Below are 15,576 nucleotides of genomic sequence, written 5' to 3'. Positions count from 1 at the left end.
TCCTTCACATAGATTATGTAGTTCTTTCACATGGATCATGTAGTTCTTTCACATAGATTATGTAGTTCTTTCACATAGATTATGTAGTTCCTTCACATGGATCATGTAGTTCCTTCACATGGATCATGTAGTTCCTTCACATGGATCATGTAGTTCCTTCACATGGATCATGTAGTTCCTTCACATGGATCATGTAGTTCCTTCACATGGATCATGTAGTTCCTTCAGATGGATCATGTAGTTCCTTCACATGGATCATGTAGTTCCTTCACATGGATCATGTAGTTCCTTCACATGGATCATGTAGTTCCTTCAGATGGATCATGTAGTTCCTTCACATGGATCATGTAGTTCCTTCAGATGGATCATGTAGTTCCTTCACATGGATCATGTAGTTCCTTCACATAGATTATGTAGTTCCTTCACATGGATCATGTAGTTCCTTCACCTGGATCATGTAGTTCCTTCAGATGGATCATGTAGTTCCTTCACATGGATCATGTAGTTCCTTCACATAGATTATGTAGTTCCTTCACATGGATCATGTAGTTCCTTCAGATGGATCATGTAGTTCCTTCACATGGATCATGTAGTTCCTTCACATAGATTATGTAGTTCCTTCACATGGATCATGTAGTTCCTTCACATGGATCATGTAGTTCCTTCACATGGATCATGTAGTTCCTTCACATGGATCATGTAGTTCCTTCACATAGATTATGTAGTTCCTTCACATGGATCATGTAGTTCCTTCACCTGGATCATGTAGTTCCTTCACCTGGATCATGTAGTTCCTTCACATGGATCATGTAGTTCTTTCACATGGATCATGTAGTTCCTTCACATAGATTATGTAGTTCTTTCACATAGATTATGTAGTTCCTTCACCTGGATCATGTAGTTCCTTCACTTGGATCATGTAGTTCCTTCACCTGGATCATGTAGTTCCTTCACCTGGATCATGTAGTTCCTTCACCTGGATCATGTAGTTCCTTCACATGGATCATGTAGTTCCTTCACCTGGATCATGTAGTTCCTTCACTTGGATCATGTAGTTCCTTCACCTGGATCATGTAGTTCCTTCACCTGGATCATGTAGTTCCTTCACCTGGATCATGTAGTTCCTTCACATGGATCATGTAGTTCCTTCACCTGGATCATGTAGTTCCTTCACCTGGATCATGTAGTTCCTTCACCTGGATCATGTAGTTCCTTCACATGGATCATGTAGTTCCTTCACCTGGATCATGTAGTTCCTTCACATGGATCATGTAGTTCCTTCACATGGATTATGTAGTTCCTTCACATGGATCATGTAGTTCCTTCACATGGATCATGTAGTTCCTTCACATGGATCATGTAGTTCCTTCACATGGATCATATAGTTCCTTCACATGGATCATGTAGTTCCTTCACATGGATCATGTAGTTCCTTCACATAGATTATGTAGTTCCTTCACCTGGATCATGTAGTTCCTTCACCTGGATCATGTAGTTCATTCACCTGGATCATGTAGTTCCTTCACCTGGATCATGTAGTTCCTTCACATGGATCATGTAGTTCCTTCACCTGGATCATGTAGTTCCTTCACATGGATCATGTAGTTCCTTCACATAGATTATGTAGTTCCTTCACATGGATCATGTAGTTCCTTCACATGGATCATGTAGTTCCTTCACATGGATCATGTAGTTCCTTCACATAGATTATGTAGTTCTTTCACATAGATTATGTAGTTCCTTCACCTGGATCATGTAGTTCCTTCACCTGGATCATGTAGTTCCTTCACCTGGATCATGTAGTTCCTTCACCTGGATCATGTAGTTCCTTCACATGGATCATGTAGTTCCTTCACATAGATTATGTAGTTCCTTCACCTGGATCATGTAGTTCCTTCACCTGGATCATGTAGTTCCTTCACATGGATCATGTAGTTCCTTCACTTGGATCATGTAGTTCCTTCACATGGATCATGTAGTTCCTTCACTTGGATCATGTAGTTCCTTCACATGGATCATGTAGTTCCTTCACATGGATCATGTAGTTCCTTCACCTGGATCATGTAGTTCCTTCACATGGATCATGTAGTTCCTTCACATGGATCATGTAGTTCCTTCACTTGGATCATGTAGTTCCTTCACATAGATTATGTAGTTCCTTCACCTGGATCATGTAGTTCCTTCACCTGGATCATGTAGTTCCTTCACCTGGATCATGTAGTTCCTTCACATGGATCATGTAGTTCCTTCACATGGATCATGTAGTTCCTTCACATGGATCATGTAGTTCCTTCACTTGGATCATGTAGTTCCTTCACATGGATCATGTAGTTCCTTCACCTGGATCATGTAGTTCCTTCACCTTTATCATGTAGTTCCTTCACATGGATCATGTAGTTCCTTCACATGGATCATGTAGTTCCTTCACATGGATCATGTAGTTCCTTCACATGGATCATGTAGTTCCTTCACTTGGATCATGTAGTTCCTTCACATAGATCATGTAGTTCCTTCACCTGGATCATGTAGTTCCTTCACATGGATCATGTAGTTCCTTCACATGGATCATGTAGTTCCTTCACCTGGATCATGTAGTTCCTTCACCTTAATCATGTAGTTCCTTCACATGGATCATGTAGTTCCTTCACCTGGATCATGTAGTTCCTTCACCTGGATCATGTAGTTCCTTCACCTGGATCATGTAGTTCCTTCACCTGGATCATGTAGTTCCTTCACCTGGATCATGTAGTTCCTTCACCTGGATCATGTAGTTCCTTCACCTTCACTCAACACTATTATTGACGAAGAGCTCATAAAAATATCAACCTGAATGACTACCAATAAACTTACTCTTAACATTGACAAACTGTTCTATATTATGTTCAGGAGCAGAGCAAGTAATGTCCAGCCAGACAGGTCCCAGAGTAGTGGATTTTCCGAACCAGTGAAGCTTAGGGTAAAAAAAAAAATGGAAAAATAATACATAAACTGTACAGGAGTAAGGTTCCTGACCCTGATCAATAAGCAAAAGTCACTGGCAAGTGGAAAAGCACAATTTTTTCAATATCACATGTGGCTAAGATGCCTGGAAACCTGCTTACACTATCATATCTTAAGTGCTCAATACACCTCAGCCTAAACAAATGATGAAAATATAAAAAAAATACACAGTACATACAATGCCTGCCTTCAAACAGGGTTCTGAACACCCGTCTCTGATGCAACTGTCGTGCGAAAACGTCGATAACAGCAGAAAAGTGTAAAAAGCACCAAACATAATGAACAGTGGATTAATTGAAAATTTGCCGGTCTCTTAGGAGGCATATTTATGGATAAAATTTTAGTAAACCAAGGTAATGTAACGGCATCAACCACTGTAAGCCAACTGCCGCAGACGTGAACAGTATGGGGCAACAGTGATGCCTCACTGGCCAGGCAGTGGTGCCTCAGCTGGCCAAGCAGTGGTGCCTCAGCTGGCCAAGCAGTGGTACCTCAACTGGCCAAGCAGTGGAAATACTCAGACATGTTAGTGGCTTTCTTTGTACTTACAACATTTTATTATAAAACGTAAGTCACACATTGTAGCCATTGCAAAAAAATAAAAATCTGTATATTTCTAATAACTGAAAGATTAAAATCACTGTCCCGAGCTATCAGGACAGTGAATTGAATCTTGCGGAGCTAGTGAGCGTCAGCCTGTGCTTACAAAAATGGAGATGGAGCTAGTGATTTGACTTCAGTATTTAAGTACACATTGCTTGCTTCAGCTTAGTTTTGAGTAAGATTGTTGCAGTCTTTCAGCTTATCTCTTAAGTTATTGCTTATTGTTGGTCCTGTAATTTGCATAGAATTTCTGTAGATATTCAGTTGAACATGAGGGATATCAAATAATTACAGCCTCTCCTCACTTAACGACGGAGTTCCATTCCTAAGATCACGTCATTAAACGAATTCGTTGCTAAGTGAGGAGCATACTTTAATGGTAGTGAGTTTGTGTCAGAGAGCCCGTTGTAAGTCCAAGGTGTCAGTAAATGAGTACATTCATCGCTAAGTGAGGAGAGGCTGTATGTTTTTTTGGTGTGGTGCCTATGTGTTCTTTTACAATTCTCTAGGAATTGCTTTAGTTCACTGTCAGCATTACAGTTTAATAATTTGAACATGTATATTGAACAGTATTATGTATTAATTGTATTTTTATTTAGTAGGTTTAGGGATTTGAATATCCACATAGTGTGTTGCCTATTGGTGTAGCTTGTGATTGTTCTGAGAGTTGCCTTTTGTCAAGTTATAATTGATTTGAATTGTGTAAGACACAGGTTCCATATTTGAGGCATGGTAGCACACTCAGCTCACACACTGAGTGTCCAGGGTTCGATCCCCAGTACGGGTAGAAATGTTGGGCATGTTTCCTTACATCTGCTGCCCCTGTTCACCTAGCAGTATGTAGGTACCTGAATGTTAGCCAACTGGTGTGGGTGGCATCCTGGAGGATGGTAGTATACCTCAGATAGGGCTCGGCTTTGAAATGAGCTGAGGGAGGATAACAGCTTTTAGCCTGTAAAATTAATTTGTATTAAAAAAAGTAGTAGTATTAGGAGTGCAGTTTGAGGAATATAATAATGAGTTTTAGAGAGTATCTCTACTCTTAGACACTTTTTGTTAGTGTGTTGGATATGGGTATTAAATTTTAGTTTGTTGTTTACTGTTAGGCCTAGGAGTTTTCCCTCTTCTTTCTGTGCTATTTCAGTATCATTGATAACCCAAAGATGTATAGAATGCTCCCAAAAGATATATAGAATGTCTTTTTAACACTTAGAGATAGTTTGTTCAAATATCAAATCCTCTATTTCTTTGTACAGTGGACCCTCTCTTTTCATCTTTAATTTGTTCCAGAGAGTCTGACGAAATGTGAAATCGATTAAAACCGAAACCATTTTCCCATAAGAAATAACATAAATCCAATTAATCCGTTTAAGACATCCAAAAGTATAAACAAAAAATACATTTTATTGAACAGAACTATATTCTACGGCTTATTTATCTGTCACAATTCATCTAATATGACCTAATAAACAATATTAATAACATAGTAACATGTTATATACTCTAGAATGGGGTCCACCTCTGGTGTCAGTTGTGGGACCCATAGCCTCGGAGAAGTGGATAAAAAAGCTTCAAGGAAGAATATTTGGATTTCTTCCTGAAGTCATTTGAATATTCCACTTCCCCTACCATCCCATCTTTTCATTCTTTTTTTTTACCAATAGGAATATTTTATTACATAATATGGTACAGAAGATTTAAGAGATACATTGTTGATATAAAGGTGGCATATAAGGTACATGTTACGTGTGTATCACTGATTATAAGGTGAAATCTCATCCAGCTCCTCAGAGCTGGGGCGTGTGCCCAAAATACAGCAGGCATTACCCCTTTGAACAGCTGCACTGACCCGCTGGAACAGAAAACTAGCTGCCCTGGGATCCCTAGTTACCCTGATGAGTCTTTTTCCGAGCTCCTTAAGGAATTTAGATGCATTCTTTCCCCATGAGCCAAGGGTCTCTGAGCCTATGGGAACAAACATATAGTGATAGGCAAGTTCTCCATATTTTCTAGACTTTTGGGACTCCCTGAAGCTGGCAGCTGCCCCTCCTTCCTCTCTGGTGTATTGGAGATAGGTATTAGCCAAGGTAGATGCACATGTATAGTCCCACACCACCTGCTTCCCGTCTGTCCAGGCGGACGCTTCTGGCTGCCATCAGATCTGCATAGCTGGGGTGGCTCCCTTACTGCTAGGCATCTGGCTGTTGTGAGGCTCCTCTTGATAATGTTATTAACCTCCTCATGTCTTGCAATCTTTCCCCCGGATTTACGGCACACAAGACCATGGTACCCGAAACGGTCTGCTGCTTCACTCACAAATACACCTGTGTTCAGCGAGAATAGGGGCAGCAAGTCGAAGGGCAACACTGATGCGGATGGTCTGTGGGTCAAGGCGTGTGAATAAAATATGCCATTACGTATGTGAGGAGTAAGTGGTGGTGGTGGTGTTGGGTTTTTAAGGGCCACTGAAAGAAGCCGTACATATTAGTGGTAGTGGAGGCAGCAGCAGAAGCCACCAACACTATTCACACAAAAAATGTACGTAATTTATAAATAAGAAATATTTACAATTTAATTTATAAATAATAAGTATTTACACTTTATAAATAAGAAATATTTACACTTACTACGCCTTGGAGATGCTGGCATTCGTTTAGGGTGGTGGAAGATAGGCAGGGCGGTGTATGTTTGTCAGTGGCCCTATATACCTCCAATAACATTGTAGGAGTCAGTTTCATGTCGTTCTTTTTCTATCACTTAATCGCTTAACTTACTTGCTACACTATTAATGCTACACTTTGTCGCTGGCTGGCACTATAGCCTTTATCGACTCCTGCTGCTTTAGCATCGTACATATTGTTGAATCACTGAAAAAGGCACTTTCTCCACTTTCTCTTCCTCCTCCACTTTGCTATGAGTTTTTTCTTGAATTCTGTTGTTTCTCACCTTCTTTATCAATGAGCTGGCACTAGCAGCTTTCTTTGGGCCTGTGGTGGCTTATTTAGCAGTCACACAGAATAAACAAGTGCAGCAAACAGTGAATTATTATGAAATGTTTCCCATGGCCTTGCAGGATAATGTTCACTCACCAAGAAAAAAAGTGATACTGCCTCCTCAGAATGCGTGTGTGGGGGGTTGTGTGTGCAGCACACTCGGAGATATACTGTACCACCAACGAGAATGGAGGAAAGCAATAGAAATGGAGCCAATATTTTTACTGTACCACCGATGAGATCGGAGGAAAGCAACAAAAACGGAGCCAATAATTTTATGGAAAAAATCAGCAATAACTGAAATGAGTGAAAACAGAGCCCAGCGAAAAGGGAAGGTTCACTGTATAGTACACTGTGTAGTTTACATGTAATAATGTACAGTGGACCCTCGGTTATCATAATTAATCCGTTCCAGAGATTGTGACTAAAGCCAAATTTGACGATTTCCAAATTCATTTTCCCCATAAGAAATAATGTAAATCCAATTAATCCGTTCCAGCGTTCAAAAAAATTATTTTTTTTACATGAAATATACATTTACCTACACAAAAAACAATGAGACATGAAGAATAAAACAATAATAACATGACACTTACTTTTATTGAAGACTCTTCTTAGTGTATTGAAGACAGGAGAAAGGGAGAGGATGGAGAAATTCCTGTTTGGAAGAGGAATCCCCTTCTATATAGACTTCAGGTACCAAGTCCTTTTCCGGGGTTATTTCCCTTCTTTTTTTTTAATGCCACTAGGACCAGCTCGAGAGTTACTGGACCCTTGTCGCTCAGAAAAGTGTTCCAGAGAGGTCTGTTTCTGGTGCTCAGTTGAACTGGTGCTCCCATAAGGTACTAAGTGGTCCCCAAATTTTTTCATACTGCGCACACTGAGTGCGCAGACCCATTCTTTCATGTCTAGGCGACTCAGGCCTATGGCGCTAAATTTGAAGGAATGAAAAATAAAACGTTGGCCTATGTTTGGAGCACTGCGCACGTGCACATAGATCTACATGTGGACAGTTTAAGGGTTAAAATTGATATAGTGGTCTTAAGTTAATTTGGATATCTTGTGTAGTTTCAGGCTGGTTAAATGATTTCAGGTATAGTTAAATTTGGGAGATCAGGTAATTTTTAATTATAGCCCTAAATTGATTGGCAGGCAGGGAACCTTTTGCTGGTTCAGGCAGTGAATTCCAGATCTTGGGGCCTTTTATGTGCATTGCATTTTTGCATAGTGTGAGATGGATATGAGGGATGTAGAAGAGAGTTTTATACCTTAGTACTCTGTTGTAGCTATCAAGAAAAAATTTGAGAGGAGGGTTTACACTGGAGTTTAATGTTCTATATACCTATGTAGTAGGCACACTTAAGTTCAAACTCTTGAAGAGCAGAGGGGTGTGCAGTCTGGTGCAGGAATGTTGGTAATCATCCATGTGTGGACATTTTTAAGTTCATTATTTACTCTTGTGTTTATTGAAACTAGGTAGTAGGTTGGTAGACAGCAACCACCCAGGGAAGTACTACCGTCCTGCCAGATGACTGTGAAACAAAAACCTGTAATTGTTTTGCATGATGGTAGGATTGCTGGTTTCTTTTTCTGTCTCATAAACACGCTAAGATAACAGGGATATCTTGCTACTCCTACTTACACTTTGGTCACACTTCACAGACACGCACATGCATATATATATATACATACATCTAGGTTTTTCTCCTTTTTCTAAATAGCTCTTGTTCTTTTTTATTTCTTCTATTGTCCATGGGGAAGTGGAAAAGAATCTTTCCTCCGTAAGCCATGCGTGTCGTATGAGGCGACTAAAATGCCGGGAGCAATGGGCTAGTAACCCCTTCTCCTGTATACAATTACTAAAAAAGAGAAGAAGAAAAACTTTATAAAACTGGGTTGCTTAAATGTGCGTGGATGTAGTGCGGATGACAAGAAACAGATGATTGCTGATGTTATGAATGAAAAGAAGTTGGATGTCCTGGCCCTAAGCGAAACAAAGCTGAAGGGGGTAGGAGAGTTTCAGTGGGGGGAAATAAATGGGATTAAATCTGGAGTATCTGAGAGAGTTAGAGCAAAGGAAGGGGTAGCAGTAATGTTAAATGATCAGTTATGGAAGGAGAAAAGAGAATATGAATGTGTAAATTCAAGAATTATGTGGATTAAAGTAAAGGTTGGATGCGAGAAGTGGGTCATAATAAGCGTGTATGCACCTGGAGAAGAGAGGAATGCAGAGGAGAGAGAGAGATTTTGGGAGATGTTAAGTGAATGTATAGGAGCCTTTGAACCAAGTGAGAGAGTAATTGTGGTAGGGGACTTGAATGCTAAAGTAGGAGAAACTTTTAGAGAGGGTGTGGTAGGTAAGTTTGGGGTGCCAGGTGTAAATGATAATGGGAGCCCTTTGATTGAACTTTGTATAGAAAGGGGTTTAGTTATAGGTAATACATATTTTAAGAAAAAGAGGATAAATAAGTATACACGATATGATGTAGGGCGAAATGACAGTAGTTTGTTGGATTATGTATTGGTAGATAAAAGACTGTTGAGTAGACTTCAGGATGTACATGTTTATAGAGGGGCCACAGATATATCAGATCACTTTCTAGTTGTAGCTACACTGAGAGTAAAAGGTAGATGGGATACAAGGAGAATAGAAGCATCAGGGAAGAGAGAGGTGAAGGTTTATAAACTAAAAGAGGAGGCAGTTAGGGTAAGATATAAACAGCTATTGGAGGATAGATGGGCTAATGAGAGCATAGGCAATGGGGTCGAAGAGGTATGGGGTAGGTTTAAAAATGTAGTGTTAGAGTGTTCAGCAGAAGTTTGTGGTTACAGGAAAGTGGGTGCAGGAGGGAAGAGGAGCGATTGGTGGAATGATGATGTAAAGAGAGTAGTAAGGGAGAAAAAGTTAGCATATGAGAAGTTTTTACAAAGTAGAAGTGATGCAAGGAGGGAAGAGTATATGGAGAAAAAGAGAGAAGTTAAGAGAGTGGTGAAGCAATGTAAAAAGAGAGCAAATGAGAGAGTGGGTGAGATGTTATCAACAAATTTTGTTGAAAATAAGAAAAAGTTTTGGAGTGAGATTAACAAGTTAAGAAAGCCTAGAGAACAAATGGATTTGTCAGTTAAAAATAGGAGAGGAGAGTTATTAAATGGAGAGTTAGAGGTATTGGGAAGATGGAAGGAATATTTTGAGGAATTGTTAAATGTTGATGAAGATAGGGAAGCTGTGATTTCGTGTATAGGGCAAGGAGGAATAACATCTTGTAGGAGTGAGGAAGAGCCAGTTGTGAGTGTGGGGGAAGTTCGTGAGGCAGTAGGTAAAATGAAAGGGGGTAAGGCAGCCGGGATTGATGGGATAAAGATAGAAATGTTAAAAGCAGGTGGGGATATAGTTTTGGAGTGGTTGGTGCAATTATTTAATAAATGTATGGAAGAGGGTAAGGTACCTAGGGATTGGCAGAGAGCATGCATAGTTCCTTTGTATAAAGGCAAAGGGGATAAAAGAGAGTGCAAAAATTATAGGGGGATAAGTCTGTTGAGTGTACCTGGTAAAGTGTATGGTAGAGTTATAATTGAAAGAATTAAGAGTAAGACGGAGAATAGGATAGCAGATGAACAAGGAGGCTTTAGGAAAGGTAGGGGGTGTGTGGACCAGGTGTTTACAGTGAAACATATAAGTGAACAGTATTTAGATAAGGCTAAAGAGGTCTTTGTGGCATTTATGGATTTGGAAAAGGCGTATGACAGGGTGGATAGGGGGGCAATGTGGCAGATGTTGCAAGTGTATGGTGTAGGAGGTAGGTTACTGAAAGCAGTGAAGAGTTTTTACGAGGATAGTGAGGCTCAAGTTAGAGTATGTAGGAAAGAGGGAAATTTTTTCCCAGTAAAAGTAGGCCTTAGACAAGGATGTGTGATGTCACCGTGGTTGTTTAATATATTTATAGATGGGGTTGTAAGAGAAGTAAATGCGAGGGTCTTGGCAAGAGGCGTGGAGTTAAAAGATAAAGAATCACACACAAAGTGGGAGTTGTCACAGCTGCTCTTTGCTGATGACACTGTGCTCTTGGGAGATTCTGAAGAGAAGTTGCAGAGATTGGTGGATGAATTTGGTAGGGTGTGCAAAAGAAGAAAATTAAAGGTGAATACAGGAAAGAGTAAGGTTATGAGGATAACAAAAAGATTAGGTGATGAAAGATTGAATATCAGATTGGAGGGAGAGAGTATGGAGGAGGTGAACGTATTCAGATATTTGGGAGTGGACGTGTCAGCGGATGGGTCTATGAAAGATGAGGTGAATCATAGAATTGATGAGGGAAAAAGAGTGAGTGGTGCACTTAGGAGTCTGTGGAGACAAAGAACTTTGTCCTTGGAGGCAAAGAGGGGAATGTATGAGAGTATAGTTTTACCAACGCTCTTATATGGGTGTGAAGCGTGGGTGATGAATGTTGCAGCGAGGAGAAGGCTGGAGGCAGTGGAGATGTCATGTCTGAGGGCAATGTGTGGTGTGAATATAATGCAGAGAATTCGTAGTTTGGAAGTTAGGAGGAGGTGCGGGATTACCAAAACTGTTGTCCAGAGGGCTGAGGAAGGGTTGTTGAGGTGGTTCGGACATGTAGAGAGAATGGAGCGAAACAGAATGACTTCAAGAGTGTATCAGTCTGTAGTGGAAGGAAGGCGGGGTAGGGGTCGGCCTAGGAAGGGTTGGAGGGAGGGGGTAAAGGAGGTTTTGTGTGCGAGGGGCTTGGACTTCCAGCAGGCATGCGTGAGCGTGTTTGATAGGAGTGAATGGAGACAAATGGTTTTTAATACTTGACGTGCTGTTGGAGTGTGAGCAAAGTAACATTTATGAAGGGATTCAGGGAAACCGGCAGGCCGGACTTGAGTCCTGGAGATGGGAAGTACAGTGCCTGCACTCTGAAGGAGGGGTGTTAATGTTGCAGTTTAAAAACTGTAGTGTAAAGCACCCTTCTGGCAAGACAGTGATGGAGTGAATGATGGTGAAAGTTTTTCTTTTTCGGGCCACCCTGCCTTGGTGGGAATCGGCCGGTGTGATAATAAATAAAGACGTTGTCCATCGTATTCGAATCAAGTGACCAGCAGATTTTGTCTTGTATTTCTGAAGTTTGTACTGTACACTCAATTTATTATGTTTGAACAGGGTGCTCCTGTGGCATCAGTGTGTGTAGACCCAAGCGGAAGACTTTTGGTGACAGGTCACGAGGACTCTGTTTGTTCTCTGTACGACGTGCGAGGTTCACGGTGCATCCAGGCGTTCAGGCCACACTCTTCAGATGTTCGCTCCATTAGATTCTCACCCTCGGCATATTATCTACTTACTGCTGGATACGACAACAAACTTGTTCTCACTGACCTTCAAGGTAAAGTTTTCTAAAGACTATTTCATAGTACAACTAGTTATAAAATAGGAAAAATTAAAATTTAATGTATTTAAAGATATATTTTAAAGTATTTAACCCTATCACTGTCGAGACCCGTGCTCGCGAACTTGCTCTCAGTGTTGAAGAATTTAAAAAAAAATTTTTTTATTTTTCTTATGAAATGATAGAAAATCTTTTCCCGATGGGAATGACACCAAAAGTACAAAATTTGATGGAAAACTTATGGAATTATGCATTCCCTCCACTACAGTTTATGTGCTCTCCAAGTCATCCTATTGTGCTCCATCTTCTCTAAATGTCCAAACCACCTCAACAACCTCTCTTCAGCCCTCTAGAGAATACTTGTAGTAACCCCACACCTAATCTCCAAGCTACGAATTCTCTGCATAATATTTACACCACACATTGCCTGCAGACACAACCTATCCACTGCCTCCAGCCTACTTCTTGCTGCAACTTTCATAGTCCATACTTCACACTCATATAAGAGTACAGTGGACCCCCGGTTAACGATATTTTTTCATTCCAGAAGTATATTCAGGTGCCAGTACTGACTGAATTTGTTCCCATAAGGAATATTGTGAAGTAGATTAGTCCATTTCAGACCCTCAAACATACACGTACAAACACACTTACATAAATACACTTAAATAATTGGTCGCATTGGGAGGTGATCGTTATGCGGGGGTCCACTGTATTGGTATTTACTAATTTATGCAGGAGAAGGGGTTACTATCCCCTTGCTCCCGGAATCTTAGTCAGCTCTCATGACACACACGACTTATGGAGGAAGAATTCTTTTCCACTTTCCCATGGAGATTTTTCTCTCATATGCTTTTAAAATATTGTACATCTTCTTCTTTCAACACACCGGCCGTATCCCACCAAGGCAGAAATATTGTATATATTTTTCCCTTTTTATCATTCACATTTCATTATAGTAAATTGCTTATATTCTCCTTGGCAGGTGATCTGACTCTTCCATTACCCAGTGTTGTTGTGGCTGAGCATCAAGATAAAGTCATCTCTGGTCGATGGCACCCCACAGATTTCTCCTTCATCTCAACCTCTGCAGACAAGATGTGCACATTATGGGCCTTACCTCCTGTTTAATGTGGATTAGGAGGAGGCTTTCATATCTCAGATACCTGCAGTCTTTTCTGACAAAAATGTATAAGATAATGTATAAATCAGGCACTCTAACAGTTTAAATATTTCATTATCTAGTTCACTTTTCAAAATGTCTTTACCATTACAAGTTGACAATGCCTAAGTCATTTGGTAGTTTCTAAAATTACTGTCAAAGTTCCTTGTAGTAGGTAAAGATGTTTGTGTGTGAAAACGAGTCTCATAAGTGTATAGTTTGATGAAATCTGCAAATCCTTTCCCCTTGTTCTGTGGTGTGGTGATGGTATGGGTAGGAAGCCTCTTCTTGAAGCGGTCTTCTGAGAAGATCCATTCTGATGGTTCATATTGGGCAGCAGCGTGTGGAATTACCTGTGCAAAAAATGTGTTAATTCAATGTGATAATAGTGTGACATTAGTCTTGTAGTTTACCGACTTGGTTCAACCCCCAGATGAATAATGTAAGCTCTCTTATACTGCGCCACTAAGTAGTGTTATTTTTGTAAATGCTATTGAAAAAGTACATCCAGAATTGAATGTCATGACCTATGAAGACTGGCCTTTCCACTCACTGTTCAGTTTTCACTGTACTTTTTCAGTCACATTTACAAAAAACTGTACTTTATAGATGAGTTTTATAGAGAGCCTACTTTACTTAGAAGTAGATTTTGAAAGTAAATAGATCTATGCCAAAATCTGAAAGATACTCAAGTGAAGATATTAAGAGATATCTAACAACTAATACAGCAGATTAGTGTGCTCCCTGTTTGAGATAATTGTGATCTAAAATAGATTATACTAGACTATAACAGCTTTGATTAATTTTAGAATTAACCAGGATATGAATATGGCATTTTAGTAGCATCTGAATTCATAAAATATGTGAATATAGTAGTAATGTAATGGCATTATATTTTGGTATCAATTAAACTTTATTATTCTTTACAAATTATCACAGTTAAAGCAGGTGCTGGAAATCCATACTCAAATTAATAAGATGTTGTGGTTATTATAAGATATAAATCTAGAAGTAAAGAATCTGTATGGTTTAGAGCTCTCTCTCTTATCTTTTTATTTTGTAAGCTCTGTGATAGGCATTTTGAATATTTATTATAAACTGCTCTCTTTTCTATAAATTGTATTCTATAATTTTTATTATTAAAGAAAAAATTAAGTAAAAACCTCAGGTTATATACTAGATACAAGATATATGTTCGCAATTTGGATATATGAAGTATGTTTAATGTCTCTTATTGAGGTAATTTGTTTTTGCTGAATTAAAATTTTCTCTTATTTTCTGCTGTGACTAAATTCGTCAGAATGTTGTTTAATTTTTGTCTTGGAGATTAATATTTATTTTTTGTTTTGAAATTGATTGGATTGTATGTTATGTAGTGTGATGCAGTGGGTGCTTAACTACCAAACTCAGTGAGGTACAGCTACGACACAAAATAAATAAATATTAGTTCAAATAGATCTTTTTTTTTATTTTTTAAGGGTGCATAGTTTGATAGAACACATTATTTAGTATTTTTGTACTGTTCATCAATATGTTTGATCCAAAATTGAAGGGAAAAATCTAACAGAAAGGGCAGGGCTCACCTGTCATTATTTTGAGTTCTGTCCACTCTGGTTTGTTTGCAATTGTGTTATTACGATTTCACGAGTGAACTTATAATCTAACACAAATAACCCGCACATAGAAGAGAGGTGCTTACGACGACGTTTCGGTCCGAAACGTCGTCGTAAGCTTCTCTCTTTTATGTGCGGGTTATTTGTGTATCGTTCCAGTCACGGTATTGTGCCTTTTTTTGTTATTTATCCTCTAACATTCATAATTTAGAAATTCGCATCTTTTTGACTAAATTATAGCCAGCCATTAGGAACCTAAAATATCTTCATTTTTCTTTGGTATACTTATTGTATGCCATACATAAATGCATTGCATAAAGCAACTTTGAGGGACAGTAAAGTTGTCAGGAGAAAGAATTATGGGATACTGGTCGTTTGTACCAGTGTGTGGAATATGGCTGACATCATCCATCTTCACAAACAACACATGTAATTAATAGAATTGATTCTGGATTGTGTTGAAGTAACTGATATATTATAACCTTAAATCAAACTTACTATCAAGAACTTTTATGGTGAAAATTGAGCAGAATCTTAATATGTGAAATGAAAGGCATTGTCATCCCTTCATGCATAGATCTTCAGGACCCAGTAACTCTTAAGTAGAAAGTTATACATTTGGTGGAATGCTGGGGCATGAAATCTGTCGAGTCTCACATTTATGCTGGGGTTAAAGCCAGAAGAAATAGTCAGGTTCAGACAGAGAGTTAAGGAGCATTGACAGACAACATTTATGCTGGGGTCAAAGCCAGAAGAAATAGTCAGGTTCAGACAGAGAGTTAAGGAGCATTGACAGACAACATTTATGCTGGGGTTAAAGCCAG

General features: G+C 39.3%; 1 protein-coding gene across 1 annotated transcript in view; it reads left to right on the top strand.

Annotated features, from left to right (window-relative positions):
• The window catches only part of LOC128703985 (WD repeat-containing protein 47-like), a 28,258-nt gene extending 12,682 nt beyond the window's left edge, over nucleotides 1-15,576 (top strand). The window contains exons 3-4 of the mRNA XM_070104930.1: nucleotides 11,755-11,974; nucleotides 12,963-15,576. Coding sequence (XP_069961031.1) covers nucleotides 11,755-11,974; nucleotides 12,963-13,108 — 366 coding nt within the window. The 3' untranslated portion in view covers nucleotides 13,109-15,576. The remainder of the gene's footprint in view (nucleotides 1-11,754; nucleotides 11,975-12,962) is intronic.

The sequence above is a fragment of the Cherax quadricarinatus genome, chromosome 95, assembly GCF_038502225.1.
Source record: "Cherax quadricarinatus isolate ZL_2023a chromosome 95, ASM3850222v1, whole genome shotgun sequence".
Taxonomy (NCBI): domain Eukaryota; kingdom Metazoa; phylum Arthropoda; class Malacostraca; order Decapoda; family Parastacidae; genus Cherax; species Cherax quadricarinatus.
Note: the sequence above shows the minus strand (reverse complement) of the source record. Positions and strands in the feature narration are given on the sequence as shown.